A 25,719-nucleotide genomic window follows, 5' to 3' on the forward strand; every position below is an offset into this window, starting at 1 on the left:
AATGTAACTTACTCTTTACCCCTAACACAAAAAAAGCAGAAGTGTGGCAATTATTTTGCAGTATGCTGCCCTCACTTTGCCACCCAATCCCTCAAGTTATCCCCAGACCTCAACTTTTAAATTGACACCAGGTGAAATTGCTACCACCGAAGAAAAAAAAGTACATAGGCTAGAGCTATTTTATTCAGAAATACTGCTCCTTTCAAATTTATTTTTATTCTTTTCTCAATCAAGCAATCACATATTATCATCATCAAATAAAACAGACTGCATCAAATAGTAATCCTTTAAAGTTAGTAGCTACCATAAAGAAATCAAGTATAGTACCCCTTATATTTTTTTTTCAAAAATTTATGTGCATTTTAAGTATAAAATGACATTTGTTTTTAAAAAGGTATTTACCTATATAGCTTTGGTTAAAATTTTAAATATTGGAGTTTTTCTATAAGTTTAGTAGTTAAGAATTTATGCAACAGGTTCCTTCTGTCCAAATCCTCCTTTTTTCCACAATCTGCTAATCCTTTTGAACATTTGCTTTGCCTCTTCCCCCATTTCCTGAGGATCACCACCAATCCTACAAGGAAAAAATATCAATACTACAAAATTATGCAATAAAGAGTCTTAATAAAGACTCTGCTTATTTTATTTTATTTTTTTGCCCCAGGGTATGAAGTAATATGAGGAGAATGTGTTAATAGCATCATTATAAAGTCCTGAATTAAAAAAAAAAAAAAAAATCACAAATAGGCTTTAAGAGTTCATCAGATAAAAGAAGAGCTAAAAAACCAGAATTCATACCTAGTACCCACTGCTGTCTAATCGATGCTGACTGACAGCAACCCTACAGGGCAGAGTAGAACTAACTCCACAGGGTTTCCAAGGCTATTTTCTTTAGGGAAGCAGACTGTCACATCTCTCTCCTATGGAGTGGCTAGTGTGTTCAGTCTTTCTGTTAGCAGCCAATAGCTTAACCACTGCACCAGCAGGGCGCCTTTCCATTCAGTAACAATGGTAAAATACCCAAGCTTTGGTACTCAAACTCAAGCTCACTGGGAGGGACCTGGTTCCTTACAGATAGTAGGCACTGACTGATACCCAAAGAATAACTATGTAGACCTACTAAAAAATACACATAACTTTTTAAGAAAATAACATTTCTCCTTTCCAGACAATATAGCTATACAAGTTAAAGTCAAAGATATTATCACACCTGCATTAAATATGACAGAGTGAAATCTAATAAACAGCAAACAGAAAAAAAAATCTGTATCATGAGAATTAGCTTAGGCTTGATTCTACGTCACAAGTTATTTGGTCTCAGTTTCCTCAATTATATAAAGAGAGTTGGGCTTGACAACATCTAAAGTCCCTTTTGGCTATAGTTTTAATATTTTCTAAATTTCAAACCTATTACTAATTCATAAATATTACATAATCATATAACTTCCAGAGATTGCATACAGATATTTATTAATCCTTTGTTAAAAAGATCTTAAGAAAACTATGACATTCTGGGGCAGTCAGTTTTATAAAGGTTTATTTGAAATTCCCCATACAAGATTTGTATGAACTTCACTTAGAAAAAAATCACTTGTGAGATACTTTTGAAAAACAAAAACTCAAAGTAAGTTACCTTAAATATGAATGATACCCCAAAATATTATATACAAATTTACCAGATTGAGCTGCCACCTTCGGTTAGCAGCCAAGCACTAAACCTCTGTGCCACCTGGGCTACTTAAAATTTTAAGAAAGTTAAAATCACTGATCAAATTTGTAAATACAAAATGACTCAGTTAAATTTCTGCATTGCTTCATATTAAATGACACTTATGTTCTGGGTTTTTGGTTTCTTTTTTCAATTCAGTTTCTAAGTGCTCATACTAACATAACTCAGTTGTACAGTTTATAGCTTGTGACTATGGTAAGAGAAACTAATGAAGTAATGTGTGAGATGACCAAACATGCAATTCCCATATATACAGGATGGGCAGTGTACTATACCCATGAATCATTAACCAAAAGATTTTTTAACTGCATGCAGTTAAGAAGTCATGGATTAGTCATTTACACATGTCCTTTCTTGAGAATACTTTTGGTTACCATGTTAATCTTTTTCCCGTGTAAAAATTTTTAAACTGGGGTCTATGAATCAGCTTCAAAGGCCTGTGAATCTCCTTAAGTTGTATGTAAAATCACTGTATTTTCTGAGAAGACCCAAAAAAGGCTCAAAACCATTCCAGTGGTCATCAAACATTAACATATACATTCTATCATCATAATTCTCAAGACCTTAATTTAAATTACTGTTCAAATCTGAACAATTATTAATGACACTTCTCTCACTGAACATTTCCTGATCTCATTATAAAGGCCTATTTACTCATGTATATCCCACACTACAATATAAGCTAGCCAAAGATGGGACTGTATCAAACACATATTCATTCATACTGTAATTTTCTACAATAAACAAAGATTTCTATAATAATGTTTCTTTTGCCTTTAGCAAAAAACTTTTTTTCTTATGTAAAATAGCCATAAATAACCAGATTTTATAATGGACAAAATAAAAATTTCCATAGCCTATTAAAATAAGTTACTTTAAAACATTTCACGGGGGCTGTAAGGATTGATTATGCATGCAGCATTTGCCCCAAAATAACAACTAAATATGTATGTGTGTATGTATGTTATCTATGTGTATGTATGTATATTCTAAGGCAATAGTCTACCTTAAAGGTTTTGACAATGAATATGAAATTCAACAAGAATTAAGAGAGGACTTCTGGTATACAAATTAGATGGATTTTTATGAATTGGGCTAAGGGTGTAATTCATACCCTTTGTGTAGCAGAGTACCCCATCCTTAGTAATATAGCTATAAAGCTACATGATTATGCTTTATTCTAACACAAATTAAATTTATATAAATGGAAATTATAGTTAAAATTAAAATCTAAGTATCTGACAAAAGAACCATTTTCAAATGGTTATTTCAAAACATTAAAACTTCCAATTATTAAGGAAAACCAAACACTAAATATAATGCAAACTTCAAAGCATAAGGAAAATAATACAGTTTAAAAATTGCAATAAGCCTTATTTATTTTAGCTATGGCATTATTTAAGTAAAACAAGTTCAAATGAAAATTGTGATTTCAGCTCATTAGAGTATAAAAGACTTGAGACTAAGCAAGGGTAAATATACTTCGTCTTAAAGTATTAGAACATGTTTCTACATACGATGACCAAAATCATACAATAAATGCATCAAATTTGGTTTAGATCCATTTGTTCTAGAAGAACCAAAAGAAGAGGGAAAACAAATCAAAACTTTAAGAAACATTCCTATGCCTACTATTCAGCAGACTTCTTTTTGAATTTCTGCCAGATCTTCAAGTCAAGAGAAACTAACTTGGAATTTATAGTCATCTGTTTTTAATCTTGCCTTTGGAATTATTACATCATTTATTTTGAAATAAATCAAAATATTCAATAAGATTAATTATTTCTAAGACCCAGAAAAAATGTTCCACAATTCTACATAAATGAAAAATTCAAGATTCACCATTATGCCTTAGTTATTAAAAATTTTGCTAGGTTAAAAGGAAATGTCAACACTTTACCTTTATTAATGAAGTCACAACAATTGCTCCGGCATTTACCATAGGATTGTGGGGCTTATCTGTAAAATATAACAGCAGTGGCATTATTTAAAAATGATACTATTTTCTTCAGTGCATAGATATTTCAAATAAATTTTCTATATCAGACATTTAAGAGATTTTTTCGGGGGAGGTGGCAGTTTAAGTCAGTTGCATATCACATTAGTACAATCTACTTCTGTAGTGATACTGCCTTGGAAACCCAAGCAGGGGTCGCTACGAGTTGGGTCTGACTCGAGGGCACATAACAACAACAACAACGTCACTTCTAGGATCTGCTCTAATTATCAATATGGGGAAAGATTTATACAGAGAGAGTAGTGTAAGAGCACATCTAAATTTCCTGGCTCTTCCACTTATAGCTACGTGTCCTGGGCAAGTAACTAAATTTTACTATGGCTCAATTTTTCCATCTGCAAAATAGGGGAAATAATAGTACCTACACCTCATTGAGTAATAATGATTGAATAAATTAAACATATGAAGTGCTTAGAAAGTATACTTGTTGTTGTTGTTATGTGCCGTCAAGTCAGACCCGACTCATAACGATCCCTCCTTGGGTTTCTGAGGCGGTATCACTATGGAAGTAGATTGCCCAACCATCCTTCCGAGGAGTGGCTAGTGGGTTTGACCAGCCAGCCTTCTGTTAGCAGTCAAGTGCCTTAGGCACTACACTACCAGAGCTCCTAGAAAGTATACTAAGTACTGAATAATAATAATGACCTTTCGTAAAACACATCTACTGTAAACTCAATTTTATTTTTTTAAGTTTATTACTTTTCCTGTTTGTGTATATACACACATATACACAGACAAAGAAAACATACAAATACTAACAAGTGATACTCATAGGATATTATGACTATAGGGATTTAAGTGGTATTGGCAATGCTTTCCACATTTTCTGACAATAAGGATATATTATTTATGTCATTTTAAAAGTTACTTGAAATTTTAAGTTCAACCAAAATCCTACCTCCTCTCCTAGTTTTTAAAATAAATAGAATTTCAAACAGCAATTGATTACATTCACTGCACTGAAACAAACACCAAACACAAAATTGTTAAGGGAGTGAAAATATTTGTCAGTTTATTTCTTAATTTATCTGTTTGCTGTATCTATTTCTTTGTGAGCAAGTTCTTATCTAACTTGACAAATCCAGCAGAGTGCATTAAGTTACTGCTACACCACTGGTCTCTTTAAAATTGTAACCAAGCTATATTCTGTGAGATGATTCTCCAGAATAAACTCTGAGCTTTGGAAAACAGTTTGACAATTCCTCAAATTGTTAAACACAGTTACCATACGACTCAGCCATTCTGCAAGAGAAATGAAAGCATGTTTACACAAAAACATGTATATGTATTTTTGTAACAGCATTATTCATAATAGCCAAAAAGTAGAAATAACCCAAATGTTCAACAGTTGATGAATGGCTAAATGGATAAACAAAATGTTCTGTTATGTGACTAATAATCTCATCAATTGACAACAAAAAGGAATGATGTAATACATGCTACAGGGTAATTTAGCATTACGCTAAATTCAGTCACAAAAGAGCAAATATTGATTCCATTTATATAAAATCATAAATATTCTGCAAAAATGACTTTCAAAACAATCTTTCAAAGAACATGTAAAGCGCTGACTCAATGACTCAATTTCATGGCATGACAGCACAATCACAAACAACTTGATGGCAGTGGGCTCGTGTTTTTTTTAATTACCTCACATTACATACACATTTGTAATGCATTCTACATATGGTATAATCCTGGAGTACCAACTCGCCTTCTTCCGAACCATGAAAATGTCTTTCTATGTAACTGCATCTTGCCTTCCTTATGTAAATTAATTCAACTCCTTATTTTGCAAATGGTCTAATTATATAACCAACAGATACATTTGGGCATTTGCTAATTACATATTTATAAGATAAAATAATCAGCAGTATTTAATGCTTTTAAGTTTGTCTTCTCTTTCCAGGTATTTGCTGATGTTGTTGTGTGCCATGGAGTCGATCCTGACTCACAGTAACCTTATGGATACTGTAGCACTAACTGCCCCTCAGGGTTTCCTAGGCTGAAATCTTTACAGGAGCCAAGTTCACCAGGTCCTTTCTCCCTGGAGCCACTGTCAAGTCTTGGTTAACAGCTGAATGTCTAACCATGAACTACCAGGTCTTCTTTTCCAACTATTAGAGGCGGTATATAATTATTCTCTATATCCTATAGTACTAATTAGACAAGTTACTCTAAGAACCAAGGACCCTGTACCCTCCATAGCTCCTAACAATGAGAGACTGGTGAAGGGGAAGGTGATTATATATTTACTGATTGCCATATCAGCATAAGGTAGAAAGGTAGAAAAAGACCTCACAAGTAGTTGGGGGTGTCCAAAACTGATATATATATAAAGTAACTTATTTCTTAATCTATGATTAAAAACATCAGCCAACTTCCCACCCTAGGATCAAAACTTTTTAACTTATCAAGCATTTTAAAATTACTATTTATTAATTAACAGTTATAATTCCTTTATTATTCCTTATACTCATGATATATTCATATTATATCCATACTTATCAATCTTATAAAGTTAGGACAATATGAATACATTCATTTAAGAAAAATATTACATTGTTGTTGTTATATGTCAAGTCAGCCGACTCATAGCGACCCCCCCTTGGGTTTCTGAGGCAGTATCATTACAGAAGTAGATATACACAAAGTGTATAGTTTCACCATAAACCTACCCTTAAAACTTCAAATATGAAAAGGATACACAAATTATTTTTGCTAGGGTTAGCCTAAAACCAAGGCTATGGACCATAGAATCTATTTAGAACTCAGGAAAGCATGTCACCTTGAGGCCTTCATTTTACCATTGTTCTCAAGATTCCTGGTGCTGACTCAGGCTTGGAAAAAGTCAAAGAATACAAAGGCAAAACCTCTTTAGTTAAACTTTATTGCATTTTTATTGTAAACCAGTGCTAAATAAAGCCCAGTTCTAATGGTTTTTTCTTATCAACTATAATGTCAACAAATCATATTTTAAAGATCATTCACATGAATGTACACAGCAAAAATATTTATTATTTGAAATACTAACTTCATTTACCTTAAGCTCATTTTATTTGCTTCTGAAATATCCCCCAGGCACTCCATGGAAGTAGGTAAAGATTATAGTCTAAAATACCCTACAGGACAGTTCTACCCCGTTCTGTAGGGTCATGATGAGTTGGAATCAACTTGATGGCACTGGGGTTTTGTTTTTTAAAATATCTGTATTTGTTATCCTCCATTATTTAAATACCAGCTTCAAAAACCAGCAAATCCATCAGAACTACCTAGATGCCTCTATTGTCCCCTTCACGGGCATGGTGCAATTAGTTTCTTCATGTGGTCTTTTGCCTTTGGATCTTCAGAAAAACAGCTCCGGAGATTGCTCCTCTATACCCTGAAGAATTGTTACCTTTGCCCTAGTTCTTTGGAGAAGCAACTTTGGGGATATCTTCCAGAGGGTTTGTTTCTTTTGTCAAGGGTAGAGCTTGGCCTCTGCCAGCAGAAAATGTTACTTTTGTACAAGACGTGAGTTGACTGACATCTCATGGGTAATTGCAGTTTGGCTAAGCTCTGGTTTCCTGAGAGAAGCCCCGCCTTGTAACTTGGGATATATAAATGGCTAAAACACAGAGGATTTAAAGAACTCATGACTGACAGGAGCCCTGGTGACACAGTGGTTAAACTGTTTGGCTTCTAAACAAAAGGTTAATGGTTTGAACCCCCTAGCTGCCCCGTGGGAGAAAGACATAGAGTCTGCTTCAATAAGGAAGATTATAACCTTGGAAACCCTATGGGGCAGTCTAGTCTGTCCTATGGGGTGACTATGAGTTGGAATGACTGTGTGGCAAAGTTTTTTTTTTTTTTTGGTTGACAGGAGTAGTGAGAGAAACATGTCTTTTGAGATGCTAGGCCTGGTGACCAAAAAAAAAAAGAAAAAAAAAGTCTGAGACCTGGGATGGCAGAGAAGTGGAACTAAGAGTGAACAGAGCAGTCCTGAAGCTGCTATACTGGCTATGAGCTGGGGCAATTAGTGGTAGAGAGGTCAATGGCAGACAGTCTGATGGCAGAGCGCATGATGGCGTAATAGCCCTGCTGGTAGGAAAAAGCTGAGACAGTTGCTACAATAGTTATGAACTAAACCAGCTAGCGGTGAAGAGGCTACTGGCAGAAAGGCCAACAACAGAAAGCTCCTCAGCAGAGAGCCCAAAGGCAGAGAGGCCTGCAAGGCAGACAAGGAGCTGCCCACCAGAGAAGTCACACCAGCTGATCAGTGAGGAGTAGTATAGTGGCACTACCTGAGAGTTACAGAGCTATTCAAGCAGAGAGCTTACATGCTTCATGAGCCTTGAGAACTATCCTGGTCAGAATCTATCTTACACTGAAGAAGGGAGGGATGTGCTCTCCACTTCAGGGAACGTTCTAGACCTGCCTGTGCACTTCCTGATGATCCCAAGTTGTTCCTGTTACTTCAAGTTGATCCTGAGTTGCAGTATGTTACTTCCCTAATAAACCACATAACTGTGAGTATGAACTATGCGTTCTGTGCACCAATTGCAATAATTTATGAAACCTGTCAGAGAAGTAGTGGAGGAAGTGGCTGGTGTAAGACATACAGGCATATCTCAGTTTATTGTGCTCCCCCTTTCTTTCTTGCACTTCAAAGATACTGCTTTTTTAAAAAAAACAAAACAAAACAAAAAAACAAATTGAAGGTTGGTGGCAACCATGTCAAGCAAGTCTATCAGTGCCACCTTCCAAAAGCAAGTGTTCACTTCATGTCTCTGTTTCACACTTCGGTAATTCTCACAACATTTCAAATTTTTCCTAATGCTATTACACACTTTAATAGACTACAGTATAATGTAAATGTAACTTTTATATGCACTTGAAAACTAAAAAAATGTGTGAATTGCGTTACTGCAGTATTTGCTTTATAGCAGTGGTCTGGAACCAAACCCGCAATATCCTCCAAAATATGCCTGTAATGGAGAAGTGGGAAAGCAGAGATATACCAGACCTCCAACTCACAGGAACCAGGTTTGTTCTGATCCTGAATCTTATCCCTCTTAAATTTAGACATTTCATTATGCTACATTACAATAGGAAAAGCATTAATTTTTCTTGTAAAATATTTAGTCTTGTTGAAATAAAAGTATTGATTCTTTCCATACTAAATCTGGGTGCCAATGAACAATTTAATAAAGTGCTTTTGCAAATCTTGTTCTTATTCAAGTTGCTGGTTAATGGCAATCTTCATATAATCAAATTTGGCATTAGAACAGAAAAATTATGGTAGTAAGTAAGAAAATGTAATTGCTCTCAATACAAATAGGAAAAAAAAGCATTAAAAAATACCAGTCCCATAACTTCATAAAAATACTAAAAAAAATAAGTACAAAGCACATTTTGTTTTATCTAGTAGAAAGGAAAAAATACAAAAGTTTATTTCTTACAACTATTATTGCAACCACTGAATTCTTTCATGATTGTTTTCTTCAAAGTAGCTCTGGGTGGCAAACTTGTTGACGTATATGGCTGCTAACAAAAGGTCAATGGTTTGAACCAACCAGCCAGCCGCTTCTCGGAAGAAAGATGAGGCAGCAATGCTTCCTCAAAGAATTACAGCCTTGGAAACCCTAAGGAGTAGTTCTACTCTGTTTTATAGGGTCACTATGAGTTGGAATTGACCCGATGAGTTTGGTTTGGTTTGGTTTTTGTTTTAATTTTATTTATCATAATCTCAAATCAAACATGCTTGAAATAACTTAAAACAGAAACCAACCTATGTGAATCTCAACCCAATCTTCCTTTAGCTAGTATCTAGATTTAAAACACGTATAAAATCAAAAGTTCTAACTACTTTTGTCCTCCTCTATGTTTTCAGATTCTTGTAAAGTAGTATCTGTTACTCTACTTTTTAATGCCAGACAATTCTTTCAAATCTTAAATATGCTTAAGGACAAAAATAGGCAAAAAATAATTACTAGCTCAACTATGCACTACACTCCCAGGTTTCCTCCATTAAATTATTCTAAAGCAAATCCTAGACAATGTGAGATTCCCCATAATACACACAAACACACACATATAAAACCCCAAACCCACTGCCACTGAGTCAATCCTGATTCATGGCAACACCATGTACTTGGAAGTAAAACTGCTCCTTGTTGTTGTTTGCTGTCGAGTCGGCCCCGACTCATAGTGACCCCTCCTTGGGTTTCCGAGACAGTATCACTACGGAAGTAGGACTGCCCAACCTTCCTTCCGAGGAGTGGCTGGTGGGTTTGAACCGTCAGCCTTCTGGTGAGTAGTCAAGTGCCTTAGGCACTATGCTACCAGAGCTCCTAAAACTGCTCCTTAGGGTTGTTTTTTTTTTAAATACAAATTCAGTTTTTTAATAGTATAAACTGACATTGATGCTGAGCTGAAATCTTTCCGGATTTCCTAAATCACTTGCTATGTTTTTCATGTATGTGTAAGCCCTGTTTACTTTTTTTTTTTTTAAATGTAATGCTACCGTTTGTTGTCAAATGTCTCCTCTGTTTTTTTTTTTCACTGTTTTTATTATCAGATTGCTGTTTATTTTTTCTTCACCCAAGTTACTATTTGTCTGCCTTCTAGTTAGTGGTTTACCTTCCCTGCCCTACCCACCACTGATAACTATTCAAAGAATATCACTTGGATGAAACCCTTTTCTTGACTTTTTATAATAGTGGTCTCATACAATACTTTTGTGATTGGCTAACTTCAATCAGCATAATGTACTCCTAAGTTCATCCATGTTGCGAGATGTTTTGCAGACTCATCATTGTTCTTTAACATTGTGTAGTATTCCATTGTGTGTGTGCACCATAGTCATTGGATCCATTCCTCTGCTGATGGGCCTTTAGGTTGTTTCCATCTTTTTTGCTATTGTGAATAGTGCTGGAATGAATATGATTTCTCATATTTTGTACCTAGTAGTGGGACTGCTAGGAGCTCTGGTAGCATAGTGCCTAAGGCACTTGACTGCTAACCAGGAGGCTGACAGTTTAAACCCACCCACTCCTCAGAAGCAAGGTTGGGCAATCTACTTCCGCAATGATACTGCCTCGGAAACCCAAGGAGGGATCGCTATGAGTTGGGTCCGACTTGATGGCACATAACAACAACAACAACAACAGTGGGATTGCTAGGTGATATGATATTTCTATTTTCCACAAGGTTTTCTAGGTATAATCAGTACCAAGCCTTTTTTCTGCAATACTGTTAGGTGGGTTCAAACCACCAACCTTTACATTAGAAGTCAAGTTAAAACCATTTGACCACCCAGAGACCTATAGGTGGTTATAAAGTGAAACTCTTACTCCCTGCTCTCCACATCAGTCTACTTCCCAGTGGGACAAGATACCTAAAACAATAATTTTTAAAAGAAGGTGATTAAATTGTCTTCCTAGATTTCACAGAAATCAAATAGCAAATGAAAATCTTCTAATTTTCTTCAAAAATAAAAGAAAAAATACTTAGATTTACATAAGAAAATGAGAAAAATCTTTCTCTAACCAACTTATGTAATTCTTACCATCCTCATTTAAAAATAGTTTGTTGAATCTCAATCCACTCGGCTCTTTACCAACATATCGATGCACATACTCTGTTCCAAGATCATTAACAGCAATGGCATACTTCAAAGGTTTTACACAGGACTGAAGACAAAAGGGAACTTTGGTATCTCCGATAGAATGCCTATGTAAAAGTAGATTTAAAATAATTAAGATCTCTGAGAAAAATATGCAACTGCATGATTAGAGCTGGTGTTTTTACACATTAATTCTAATTTACACAGGCTACCCCCAGTTCAACCAAAAAAGTTTACTTCGATATTAAATAATAAGTATAAGAAATAAATTTAAGAGCAATGACACACACAAAAAAAGCCTAAAAGCATTCAGGTAACGAAGTAATGATTCTAACTTGGTGCAACAATAATTAACTTGTGAAAATTTGCCTCTTAAGTGTAAGAAGGTACCCCCTTCTTTCATTCTATACCCTATATTCTCTTTCATTTCATATGCTACACCCATATTCAATCATATAAAATAAAGTAGCCCTCTTAGAAACAGAAATCATGCATTTTTTCACTCAACCCTAAGACATGGCTAAGCCATGATTAGCTGAAGAGCTGAAAGAAGGTCAGTTTAGATTCAGTACCATTGTCTAAGAGCCTGCCTATAAATGTCTCATCTTATGAGCCACCATTCACAATTCCATTAAAAGAAATAACATCCAATTTTATTAACCTGATAGAACCAGTACCAAAATTACATTTGGTAGTCATCATCACCATGTAAGAGACAAGACAACAAAATGAAAGACTTATCTATTATCAAACTTGGAGGTAACATGAGGAAGAGAACAGAGTTGGGAATTAAAAAATTCTGACCAACTCCACTATAATTTCCACAGGGCAGGGATCTGAGCTTTATTCACTAATGTAACCTAGGTACTCCAATGTCTAACATTTTATAAGCAATCGACAAATATGGAAAGAATTAGTAAATAAACATTGTCATTATCTGCCTTTGAGTTGGCTGCAACTCACAGTAACCAAGTGTGTAACAGAATGAAAAGATGCCCAGTCCTGCACCAATAAATGAATGAACAAAGTCTTTATCAAAAAAGTTTATGGAACAATTACAGAAACTCTGCCAAAAGGTTTTGTAAGAATAATAAACATAGTACAATGAATGATTAAAAAAAATACATATTTTTAATTCATGGTTCTAACTACAATGTATGCAAAAGCATAAACAAATATATACATTTAAGTCAAGCAATAATATATAGTTTAATGATATAACTGAGAATACTGTATTTTACAAAAAGCTTCTGGACATTTTCGACTTGCTAATTCCTCTAAGGTGGGTGACCATGTATGTTTATTGACCAAACTGGGATACTTTTGAAGTGAAACTGGAAACTGTTAAAAACTATGAGATGTAAAGAGGTTAACAGTGAGTGTCCTAAGACAAACAGGAATCCATGGCCACCTCACTTCTTAAGTGTATTATAGAATATAAATGCCTATATATGCATATATTCATATAATACTTTTTCTATGAAATCTATACATAATTTAATTAAGACTATAACTTCAACTTGATAATCATTCTATAAAATGGTATCTTATTATATTTGGAATTAAAAATATCTATGTTCTAGTACCTGGGAGCTCTGGTAGCATAGTGCCTAAGGCACTTGACTGCTCACCAGAAGGCTGGCGGTTCAAACCCACCAGCCACTCCTCGGAAGGAAGGTTGGGCAATCCTACTTCCGTAGTGATACTGCCTCGGAAACCCAAGGAGGGATCGCTATGAGTCGAGGCTGACTCAATGGCAAATAACAACAACAACAACACTAAAAAAAACTAAAAGAATCATGTCTACACATAGGCAGTGTTCAACAGGAAAACCATGTGAAAGTATTATATGACAAGAAACCATTTCCTCCTAGTACAAAAAAGAGTAATCTCACTGCCTACTGTTGTCTTCTAATTACTTTGTGTCCTTCCCTAGCACCCACCATATACTTCTGCACAAGTGAATGTTTTGTACTACGAGTTCAGATGATGATGAAAGTCTGTCATACACAATTAGTCCTAGCAACTGGTACACTATCCGATCTGCAGCCTATACAACTACGAGACCAGAAGAACTAGATGGTGCCCAGCTACCATGTCATCCACTTGGAAGGGGATCTATGTAGGAGATCCTGGATAGAGAGGGAGAACAATGTGGAACAAAACTCAAAATCATTTGGAGAAAAAAAAAAAGGTGGGGACCAGGTTTGCTGATCCGATAGAGCCTGGTGGAACCACTGAGACTATGGCCCCTAGCTGCCCTTCAGGTCTGGAATTGAACCCACACCTGTGGTTTCCAGCCAAACAAAATACTGGCATGTGAGTAAAACATTTACTTCAAGTAGATACGCCTTGGAGAGAACAATCATGGGAGAAAGAAGGGCTGCTTATGCACAGGGAGACAGCTCAGGGGGCTGGAGTGTATGGAGGGATGGACACTAGGAAGAGGTAACTATGGGGAGGAAGTGGGAGGGGAGCTGTTGCATTGTGGTAAACTGTGGTCAATGTCATGAGACAAAGTATATGTGAACTGCTGTATGGAAAGTGAATTTGCTCTGTAAATCTTCACCCAAATCACAATTAAAAAAAAAAAAGAAAGTCTGTCATAACAGAAAGAGTAACAGACTAGAAGTTCAGAGACCTATATGCTAGTTTCACCTTTGCCAATGTTACACAAAATCAGGGCCTCATATTCAAAATGAATGAGCTAAGCTACATTATTTTTTTTATTGTAAATAATGCAGGAGCATTACTAGTAAAAAATAAAATGATCACTTAGAATGAAGAGATCAAAATTTCATAGATGGGGGTTAAAGGCCTTAATTAGGATGTTATCTTGAAAAGTAAAACCTAAAATTATGGATTAAAAAACAAAGATTATCGACTATTCTTTGGGCATACTTCCCCCCCAAAAAAACCCCAAAATGTAACATGAAAATAAATCTTTCTGTCTGACTTCTAGCACAACAAGTGTTATTTTGACTCTCAATGAGATGGACTGACAAAGGTGCGGCAACCATTGGATTCAACATGGGAGTGACCGGGAGGATGGCATCGACAGACACGGCAGTGTCTCCCTGTTTACAAAGGGTCACTAATGAGTTGGAGCTGACTCAATGGCACCCAACAACAAAACTCCTAAAAAAATACTCTGCAACTTTTATCAATTTTTCAAGGGGCTCTCTTGATTTTTAAATTAATTTATTATCTTTGAAGTGCCCTCACATTATTATCCTTTTTGTAACTCTGTCAAATTCTCATTTGTCAATGGCTATACTTGCAATGTGATCATTTCCCAAATATCATTTTCATTGACTTCATGAAATTCTGCATGTTTTACAGTATCAGACCTTTTACTCTGCAAATGACAGATGGACAACAGAGCACATTATGCTGCATTGTCTAAACATCATCCTAATCATATCAAGGGCATAATGAAGACACTAACAGGAAAGGTAACCAATGGTAAGCTGAGAAGTGGAACTAATTTTATTTCATTACTGAATAATGTCATGTTCTAACTAGTCTGCTTTTCCTAAACAAACTCCTAACTACAGGTATTTAAATACACAGTTGAACAGCAAGACTAAAACTATGGATATGATGAAATCCCTCATAAAACTTTAAGTTTATATAGTTACTGTGTCAGGTGAGTTTTTATAAAAAAATTAAATTAAAATGCATTTACCTGTGGTCAGTAACATGTGACAATGTATATGTGAACTGCTCTATGGAAAATGAATTTGCTCTGTAAATCTTCACCCAAATCAAAATAAAATAATTAAAATGCATTTACCTTCTTGAAGTTATGTCATGTTAGGACTAATTTCCATTATAGGTGATGCTCTTCTTTATCCCATTCTTACTGGTATGCAAATTTAAGGCTTAGAGTTAGATTTTAGGGGCTTAAACTTACCTCTGTCCATCTACTGTACAAACTGATACACCCCACAAATCAGGACTGAACTTGGCCAGTTGAGGAATATAATCTGCAACCTATCCAAAACATTGGGAAAAAAAAGAACAGATAATAGGCAAATAATATTTTCTCCTACCAAAAATTGTTTTTATCTCCATTTGGCTTCTACCATTAACTAGCTATTTTACACTCAGTAACTCTGCCGTCTATCATTTATATCAATGCCCCTCAAAAACTAAGGGCATACATAATTAAGGAATGGGTGAGATCTAAGCGACTTCTTTCAGCCTCCATTATCCTTTAGCTTTCCCAACACATTCTCTCTTCCTAAAAAGCAGAATCTGAAACGTGAATTTGGACAGATTTTGTTCTCTTCTTTAATGGTAAGAGTAAAAAACTTCTTTAATCAATCAGGTCTTGCAGGGGTGCTGGCAGGTTCGCACAGAAACCAAATGCCTAAAAACAAGTAATAAATATACACACTAAAATAATTATCAAGAGATAATATGTTACTGAAGCTAAGTATTGTACCCAAAGCTAAAACAAAAATTAAATGTGGAAATTAATGATATACTTCCCTAGTATCATTTAAGAGCTTTTTTTTTTTTTTTAATGGAAACATTTAACATTCAAGGATATCAGATCTGAAAAAATTTTCAATAAATTAATTAAAATTTTAAAAGTCATCACAGTCATTTGAATAAAAAAGAAGTCATAAAAATTAGATTTCCGTTTCGCAAGATTAACAAATATTGAAAATATTTCAAAAACATTAAATTAGGCTTCATTTAACTTAAATTTTTCAATGAGCAAAACACAAGAAAAATACTTAATTTTACTCTAAGTACCTCAAGCTGAGCTTAACATATTAAGTGCATGGGTTAGGAAGATATGTACATCAAAAGTTACCTTTCCTCCAGACTGCTTTTTAGCACTTTCAAATAACTCATCGATGTGTGAGGTAAAAGACATAAAATCAGGAATGACAAACTTTCTTCTAAAGGCTTGTGTCAATAAAACAATGTTGCTTTGAACACATCTGTGAAATGTGAGGAAAAAAATGAATAGACTAGGTATACTTCAAATATTAATATTTGATAGTAAGAAACAGTATTAATTAGGAAGACATAACCCTATATTTAAACAGTAAGTCATTATTTTATATAACTAAATTCTATAAACAGTACTCCTTCCACATTATTTTCTTTCCTCTCAGCAGCCTTTGATGAGCTTCTTATAAGCTGTTGAAGTTAAAGACATAAATTAAAATGTGCATACAAGTTATGTCAAAGATTAAAAATGACAAAGCATTCCACCAGGTTAAGTATTAGGCCCATATGAAACAAGTTACTTAGCCTACCATGGCTGATAAGCATTCAGCATGACATTTGGTAAGCAAAAATTAGGTTTCAATATGTCATGGTTGAGAGCACCTTTAGTTTTCAATTAAGTAGCCTCAGAAATAATACTACTAGTATTTAAAAATACAAACCAATCATTCTATATTTTTAATGTATTTTTCCTGAAAAACTTACATTTCTAAACTAAAAATGGAGGAAAAAAAAATCAACTTAGTTTAGTCAGATTAATTTATCTGAAATTATATTTGTTAAAATGCTTATAAAAGTAATACTGTATAGCTTTATATAAAACATTATAAAATAGTATAATATTACTTGAGTCATCAAAAATATTAAATTATATTATTCAGTTTAATGTAAGATATGCAATACATTCTGGAATAAAAATGTTTCACTGCTAAAAATTCTTTAGAGGACACAGTAAACAAAACACAACAGAATGCAGATGGGAGGGCATGAAGTCTAATGATTTGAATCAATACTCTGCTTTGGTCTAAAAAGATTCCAGCTAGAAAAATCAATGTATTAATATAACTTTAAAGAAGAGTTCTATAAATTGGTTACAACAATCGTATGATCTGAGTTTATCAAGAGTCTCAGTAACTATCTAGAACACTCAACTGATAAAGGATGATCTGCTATGACATGGGGATCCAACCATAATATCAGCAAATAATAAATCTCAAAGCTAAGCCCTTCAAAGACAAAAACCAAATGTTCACAGTTGAAGTCTTAAAAGCTGGACCAGTAAACCATGGGAAGGTTTTCATATATGGTAACTAGATTCCCCACAGGTAAGTGATGTGATACTGTATATATCAGCAGCTTCTTTAGGGAAGAGGGAAATAAAATGGCATTTTTTAAGGTACAGACACTAAATTTCAAGTAATATTCACCCTGTTTAATCCTCAAAACATCAACACTTTGAGAAGGATGATTTTCCCACTCTACAGATAAGAAATTTAGGTAAGTAAAACTTGCACTAATCATAAATGGAAAAACAAACAAAAACACACTTTTGGAATTTCTTTTTTAATCTGTAATTTTTTCCTAAATGTCACTATTATAATTCAAGTTGCTCTACAGGAAACATCAAATAAAAATTTAAAAACAGATTCTACATTTTAACTGTTGTTGCTGTTGTTATGTGCCATCGAGTCGGACCCGACTTATAGCGACCCCTCCTTGGGTTTCCGAGGCAGTGTCACTATGGAAGTAGATTGCCCCAACTTCTTTCGAAGGAGTGGCTGGTGGGTTTGAACCGCCAGCCTTCTGGTTAGCAGTCAAGTGCCTTAGGCACTACACTACCAGAGCTCCCACATTTTAACTATCAATAAAAATTTAGTATATTCATTTGAATAACAAAATAGGCACGCTGATTTTAAAAATTCCTAATAAAAAAAGATTAACATCCAGTGATAAGGATGTCTCCCTATTTCAACATGAAAAAAATTAGTCCAAATTTCCATAATTAATCTGTAAACATAAATAATCGACCTTTCAGAAAGCTGGTCAATTATTTTCTGGTAGTGTTTTAAGTTAATCTGAAAAATATTAAGTTTTGCCACTGCTTTATATATTTAATATGACAATTTTCACATAGCTATCAAAATTCAACTTACACTTATCGGAGTTGCAAAAAATATATACTAAAACACATTTCTGAGGAGAAATACCAAGACAATAATTCCTGATCTTAAATCATTATTTATATCTATATAAAATCCATTTTCCTCATTTTCAAAGAAGTTAAAAAAGAGAAACACCAAGTAAATTTAAATTATTAACCACTACTAACTCTATTTAAAATTAATCAGCACTTTTTAAAAGAGGGTTTATAGTTAACAATATTGTACAGCCAAGGAAGCTCTGGATCTTTTTTTAGTTCTTTCAAAAGGTGATGGTAAAACTCATGGCAACCCAGTCTTACCTGATGAGTTACTGTGGGCTGACAAAAACAGCCTTATCACTCAAGAGTTTTAAGCTCTAAACTGAGGAGTGATCTAAATAGTAACGTTTTTCTTGGAAGTTATTTTAATACAGGGGTCATGATACTAACTAGAAAATTAGAGGGGGGAAAAAAAAAAGAACTCTCAGGAGGAGGCTCTTATGTCTTTCAGTAAGTTATAACTTTATCTGTGCTTTGCTTCATTTTCCTATCTATAAACTGAGAATAGTAATAATTTTCTTTCCTTCTTAAGTATATTAAGTGCTTATGACTGACAATTCTAAAGCATGTAACTTTCACAAAATGTTTCTTATATTTTCTCATTAGTAAAACATAATGGATATGAAATTATTTAGAAAAATCAAACACTACACAAATGTAAGGAACTTACAAAAAAGCATAAAAATAGAAAACATTAGTTTTCAACATAAATTTTCTACTTCTATTAGTCTTCAGAATTACTAGCATTAAAAACAAGTGACTATATAGATGGGTACAGGCAATCTCCAACTTTCAAATAGATTATGCTCCAAAAAGAATGCTTACAATTCATTTTCCCATTTTTTTAAAAAAAATCATATATAATAGTTGTTTCACAGATTAGCCCCAAAGGCAAAATATATTACTCACAATATATTTTAGATATAATATTAACACTTTGAGCTCAACCTAACCAACCCACCTTTCTAAGTTATTGTATAGGAAAATAATGGCATATTTTAATGTTTCTTTCCTCCCAAGCTACATGGAGGTGAGATTTTATTTTTTCTGACAATACTACCTAGATAACTTCTGATATTTAAAAGAGAAAGGAACTTCTCTGAAGTAATCACCTTGACAGGTGACTCAAGAGTCAGAGGTTCTGAATTACCTCATTCTAGGGTTGAGAAGAGAAATTATTTTAGCTACAAGACTCACTTTCCACTGCCTGCTCATATACACCACTAAGTATTTGTCAAACTGGGAACTGCCTGTATTATAATCATCAATATTTCTTAAAAATGTTTAAAGTAATAGTGATTATTATTTTTGAACATAATTACACGTAGGAAATTTTATGAATGAATTTCCTTGCTTCATAAATAATATAAAATCTAGGAGAGACAGTGAGTAAATATTTTTGATCTCATATGTAAACACAGCAACAGGTTTCTAAAGCACAAAATTTTTTTTTAAAAAAGTGCTAAAAATGTCTACAATAGTGCTTCTACTCAAATTCCAAAGCAATTCCTCATATCTATTCATCAGATCTACCTTCCATCTCTCTGGCAATTTCATTCTAGGATACACTAACCCTTATTTACTCTAGAAGTTATTTCCTTCTCTACACAAAGAAATAGTTTCTGGAGTCTCAAAATTCCTAACAATTCCCATAGAGACCTGAAATCTACAATAAGGGCAGTTGAGTTAACAGAACCAAAAACCTCAAGATGCAAGGTAAGAATCCAAAACTGTACACAGTGCTTCACAGCATGACAGCATGCCAGGAAACATCGATAGACATTAGTTAATACTTCAATCTTCAGATGACTTAATACTGCAGGATATTTCCAGGAGATATGTATAACAAATTATCAAACAACCCCAACCCCTCCCCACCCCCCAACCCCACCACTACCACAAAAAACACAAACTTTCAAGGTAGATAAGAAACTTCTTTGGGACCACCTCAACCAAGGGCTATGGTCTGGAAAAAGTCAATATCCTATAGTAGTGTTTACAGTTTTAAACTAGTTTCATTTAACTATTAGTAGTTTAAAATACCATTTAACTCTGGGATCTATAACAGACATCATGTCCTTTTAATCATCAGGTAATCAAATTGAACTAACAGGAACACATTAACAAAGATCAGTAATCAACAGAAATGCAAATACAGCAATGTCAAAATATTCTCATTCAACTAAATCAAGACATTAATCTCAAAGGTTCTTTTTTAGTTTTTAATTGTTTTGAGGGTAAAGAAAATAGGCAAAAACCTATGTACTGATATATCTGGAGACAGGAGAGAAGCAGACAACACAGATAGGAAATTTTGAGGAACACAGGGCTGTCTGAAGCCTTCTCACTTTAGGAAGCCATCTAAATGACCTTATGGGAAAGAACTAGAGACCATGCTGAGAAAGCCTGCAAGGCATGCAGATGAACTGAGGATCAACATAAGCAATGACAGGCAAAGGATGTGCTCTATTCAGAGTGAAAGCAAGCTCCCAGGTACTGTAAACTGGAAACATCTGTGGCTAAATGTCAACTTTGCTAGGCCTGGTTGAGCGGCTGGGCAGCTGGATGTAGTATTCCCCATGACGAGACTGGTAATCAACCCCATGGTGGAATCTACTGTGAGCAATGAGTATGTGTGTCTTTGGGTATGTGGTCTGCTTCCCGTATATAAGCAGGAGCATTGGGAATGGTCTCTAGCCTTTGGCATGCTTGGAGCCTGCATGTAGCTGTGTCGTTGCTCAGCAGCCTGCTCCATTCTGCCAACCTTGGGACTTACAATGGACATTAATGGCCTGCCGTGTGGATTGGTAACACTGGAACTATGCCTTTTCACTTGTCAACCTTGGGGTTTCTCAGTCTCAGCAGCCAGCCAGAAGCTGTCTGAGTGAAGAAATGCCTCTAGCTCCAGTGGGCCAGGAGCAGAAGGCAGAGCTGGACCCCTAGGTTGAGGGACTTTCACCCAGCCCCTAGAGCCTGGCACTATGAACTTGGACTTAAAGCCTCCAAATTGTAAGAATAAACTCCTGTTTATTTAAGCCATCCTATTTGTGGTACATTCCTGTCAGAGCGGCACTAGGTAACCAAAACAAGTAGATTTTAAAGAATGTGTACTCTTAGCGCCAGTATACTGTAAAACTTCAATGAGCACCAAGTTGTTTATAAATCTCTTTTTTTCCCCAGTTACACAGGAGGCATTAGACTTCAAAGATGCAATTTTGTTTTAAAAGTAAAACCATCACAGAGCAAAGCAAATCACCATTAGAGGTTTGGCAGAAATTTTTACTTTTTAAAAAGATCTTTGTCTAGCATGACACCATCTGATGTTGTTTGAAGAGTTAATCTTAACATATCCATACACTCTTTCAACCTGGGATCAGACGTTCGCAATCCTGTAGATTTGAGTGCCTGTTTTTGAAAAAATAAGAGTTTGTAAATATATAGTGCAAATAATGTATATGCTTATTCCAACTATAAGTTTTCATTCCTGTATATAAAAACTTCTACCCAAGACTTGAATACTTATATGCTACTTTAGTGTCACTATTACCCAATTTCTGGACAAGTTTCTCATTGTTTCTTTCATTTTCTTTCACAGATTACCTTGAAATGAGCATGATAAAAATTTGAAAACATGAGAGAAACAGTGTCAGTCAGAGTCTACATGCCAGAAGACCTTTAACACTACATTTGAATGATACTGTATTATTCAGTATTACTGATTTTTTAAAATGTTAAAAAACTATAAAAACTTACTGTAATAAATTTATGAACAGGTATTTTCTCTTGTCCCTCTGCAATCGTATAGAACAGCAAGTCTTCCAAGCTGGGTAACAGACCCTGTTTTATTTTACTAAAGGATGAGAAAGAAGATAAAGTTAATCCTTATGTGAACATTCTAATAAATTTTGACTAAATCCATTTTTAGATAATCACAGAACCAGACAAAACTTAAGCTACTCTACTCATCAAGACTATCTTCACCAAAATCAAATTTGTACCACCAAAATCACTCATTATCAACCACATTTTTTTTCATATATGATGACTATATTTATATTATTCAAATAGTTAACCTAATTGTAAAATATGGAAGAGACTATTGAGTATTGGAAAGTAGTGAAGATTAAAAACACATATGCTGAATCCTGGGAGCTCTGGTAGCATAGTGCCTAAGGCACTTGACTGCTCACCAGAAGGCTGGCAGTTCAAACCCACCAGCCACTCCTCAGAAGGAAGGTTGGGCAATCCTACTTCCGTAGTGATACTGCCTCAGAAACCCAAGGAGGGGTCGCTATGAGTCGGGGCCGACTCGACGGCACATAACAACAACAACAACAGTGTTGCTATAAGGGTCGGAACACCACCTGGCAGAGAGCTAGTACTCAGTTGATGTTAGCTGTAGTATTTATTATCTCTTAAGTGATCTAGGTTCACATATACAGATAAAATTCCACAAATCATAAAGATGGTCAGAACATAAGAGTAACCATAAAATACTAAGTTCTTAATTAACTAAACTAGTATAACAATGAAATGCTATGATTAACCAAAATTTTAAACAAGAAATTTCTAGCTATCCGTTGAAAAGGTTTCAAAGTAAACTGTAATGAACCTATTAAACTTTCTGTTTTAAAGCTCTGAAATGGAAAGTTCTATTTGTTCCTTTGTTAACTTTTTATTGAGATTTCGGTAAAAATTTACAGAGGAAATTGGTTTTCCATTCACCAATTTATACACATTTTGTTTTGTGACACTGATTCCCACAACGTAACAACACCTTTCCCACTTCCTCCCTGTGTTTACTGTTTCCATTTGTTCTTCTTTCCTATTCCTTCCTGTCTTCTGAGTTTTATTCCTGGGCAATGCTGCCCTTTTGATCTCAAATAGTTGATTGTTCTAAGAAGCGCTTACCTCTCAGGTGTTACTGTTTACCTTACAGGCCTATCACTGTCTGAAAGTTAAGCCACAGAGGTGAGTTCCATTCCAGGCCTGAATCGTTTCATTACTCTGAACATAAGTATCATACTGACATTATAAGGAATATTTATTAAAATGGGAGGGAAAAAACATATCTATACACACACATACACAGTGAAACCTGTGAGAGTCAAAACAACCAACTGCTTTTTTCCTGGTCTCACAAGTTTTCCATCTCTGACAGAGTGCAGTTTTACCACTTTCCTATCATCATTAGCAGAGTTTTTCTTCTCTCACAGGTTTCTGTCTTACACAGGTTCCAGTATTCACAGGTTTTAAATATCTATACATCTATTTATATACTGTGAAAGGATTCTACCTGCATTTCAAGAAAGAATAATATGAGAGAGATGGAGGGAGGGAACAAACACTCATTTTCTTAAATTTAGAATTTAATACAGTTAATTCTGGACTAGCCATAAGTATGGCATCTTTCATAGAAAAATCAAAATTTGTAGAAAAAACAAAAAACTGACAATTCTGTTTACAACTGAACTTTCATACTATTAAAAGGAGCTTTTCTAGATGTCTAAATATTTCCTCACTCAAAGATTTTATCAAAGTTCCCTATTTCTTTAAGACTATATGTACTTAATATTTTCCAACCTAGTATTAGGTTTATTCCTATCTTAAAAACAATAGTATACAGAGTTGATTCACAGAATATGTACAGTTATACATCCAAATTTCTCTTAAAAGAAACATTAATATTGGCATTAATATCATTTACACTTGTTTTCCAAACTGTTAGATCAACTTTTCATTTTTAAAGTCAATCTAAAAATATATGCATTTCATACCAATTCTGTTTCATAAAAAATTAATCCTGATTTATAATTATATCCTGAAACTAGTTTTTGCTCTTAGACAACTATAAAGTACATATTTGGGATCTTTTTAAGAATAACCTAAAATTTATCAATCACTTATGGTTTAAATACTAAGTATTTTACACACATTATAATTTAATCCCTTCAGTGATCTTATGACAGAAAGGTACTATTACATTCAAAATATAGCATGATTCCTGGTACACAGTGAAAGTGTATTAAATTTATTACTTGTTTTATAAATAACTTTATCTCCATTTCATGTGAGTAACAGAGGCTCAGAGGAGTTAAGAAAATTGCACAGTGGTAGACATCCTTTTAGAAATTGTTTCTCTGAATCCAGAATCCAAACTATTTACCACCACACTATACGGGCTCTCAAGGGACTCTGGTGGTGGAGTGGTTAAAGCATTTGGCTGCTAACCTAAAGGTTGGCAGTTTAAACCCCCAGCCCCGCCATGGGAGAACGATGAAGCAGTCTACTTCGGTAAAAATTTACAGCCTTGGAAACTCTATGAAGCAGTTCTACTTTGTCCTACAGGATCACTAAGAGTCGAGATTGACTCAATGGCAGTGGATTTCGTTTTCTTTTTCTTTTTTTTAGTACTACCTCTCAAAATTACTGCTAGTTATTACTTTTATAACGTACAAACACATTTGTTAGATCTTATCCTGATCTAATATCATGACGGAGTTCAATAACACTCATGACCTAATATTTAAAGAAAAATTGAAACAGCTGTCAAAGTATCAGTGGATAATAACATACTAATTATTTACAGAAAATGGTTCATCAAGTAAACTTCAGTTAGCAGTAGTTTATCACTTTAAAAAACTGCAATATAAGCTTTCTATGTATTTATCCCACAAGTAAATGGTATTTGCTCTCCCTAAAAGCTAGGTAAATAACAAAATATACACTTTAGTTTATGGCACACAGCACAAAAACATTAAAACGGTCATGTTATTCCATAGTTAGCAGGAAAGATAAATATTTACTTACTTTTACAGAGACTAATTTTTATCCACAGGAGAGATAATTTAAGATATCTCTAAAAGATGTGCTCACAAAAAAATGATCAAAATTGATTTTTAAAAAAATAAATTAGTACCTATCTCAGCATTTAATAGCATGGACTCTGATCTGGGAATGAGTTAGTTAGCTTAAATGGTCTGGTGAACAAGCAAATACAAAGATTCACTTCAAACTTCCAGAAAGGTAGAAATTACTCTAAAGACCTTTCTTGCTCTTATTTAATATGACTTTATAGCAACCCTACCAAAATAATGTACTTTGCTATTAAAACTTGAAAGCTAAAAGCTGTAGTTTTTGGTAACTATATACCAAAAAAACCAAACCCATTGCCATTGAGTTGATTCCAACTCACAGCAACCCCCACTGGGTTTCCAAGATAGTAAGTCTTTACAGAAGTAAAATGCCCCATCTTCCTATTGTGGAGTGGCTGTTGGGTTTGAGCCTAACCTTCTGGTAGCAGTCAAATGCCTCAGGCACTGTGACACCAGCACTCCTTTTGGGCTTAGCAGCCAAAGGCCTCACCCACCATGCCACCAGAGCTCCTTCTGGAAACTAAAGAGTAACTGGAAAATCTT

The 25,719-nt window shown here is 34.5% G+C and overlaps 1 protein-coding gene across 1 annotated transcript in view; it reads right to left on the bottom strand.

Annotated features, from left to right (window-relative positions):
* GLS (glutaminase) overlaps positions 1-25,719 on the bottom strand; it is an 84,721-nt gene that overhangs the window by 48,872 nt on the left and 10,130 nt on the right. Inside the window, exons 2-7 of the mRNA XM_007942042.2 lie at positions 22,055-22,151; positions 21,585-21,706; positions 16,181-16,310; positions 15,269-15,348; positions 11,296-11,459; positions 3,630-3,688 (exon numbers count right to left, since the gene is read on the bottom strand). Of these exons, the coding sequence (XP_007940233.1) occupies positions 3,630-3,688; positions 11,296-11,459; positions 15,269-15,348; positions 16,181-16,310; positions 21,585-21,706; positions 22,055-22,151 (652 nt within the window). The remainder of the gene's footprint in view (positions 1-3,629; positions 3,689-11,295; positions 11,460-15,268; positions 15,349-16,180; positions 16,311-21,584; positions 21,707-22,054; positions 22,152-25,719) is intronic.

This window comes from Orycteropus afer, unplaced genomic scaffold (assembly GCF_000298275.1).
Source record: "Orycteropus afer afer isolate SDZICR_OR568_19922 unplaced genomic scaffold, OryAfe1.0 scaffold00001, whole genome shotgun sequence".
In the NCBI taxonomy this organism is placed as follows: domain Eukaryota; kingdom Metazoa; phylum Chordata; class Mammalia; order Tubulidentata; family Orycteropodidae; genus Orycteropus; species Orycteropus afer.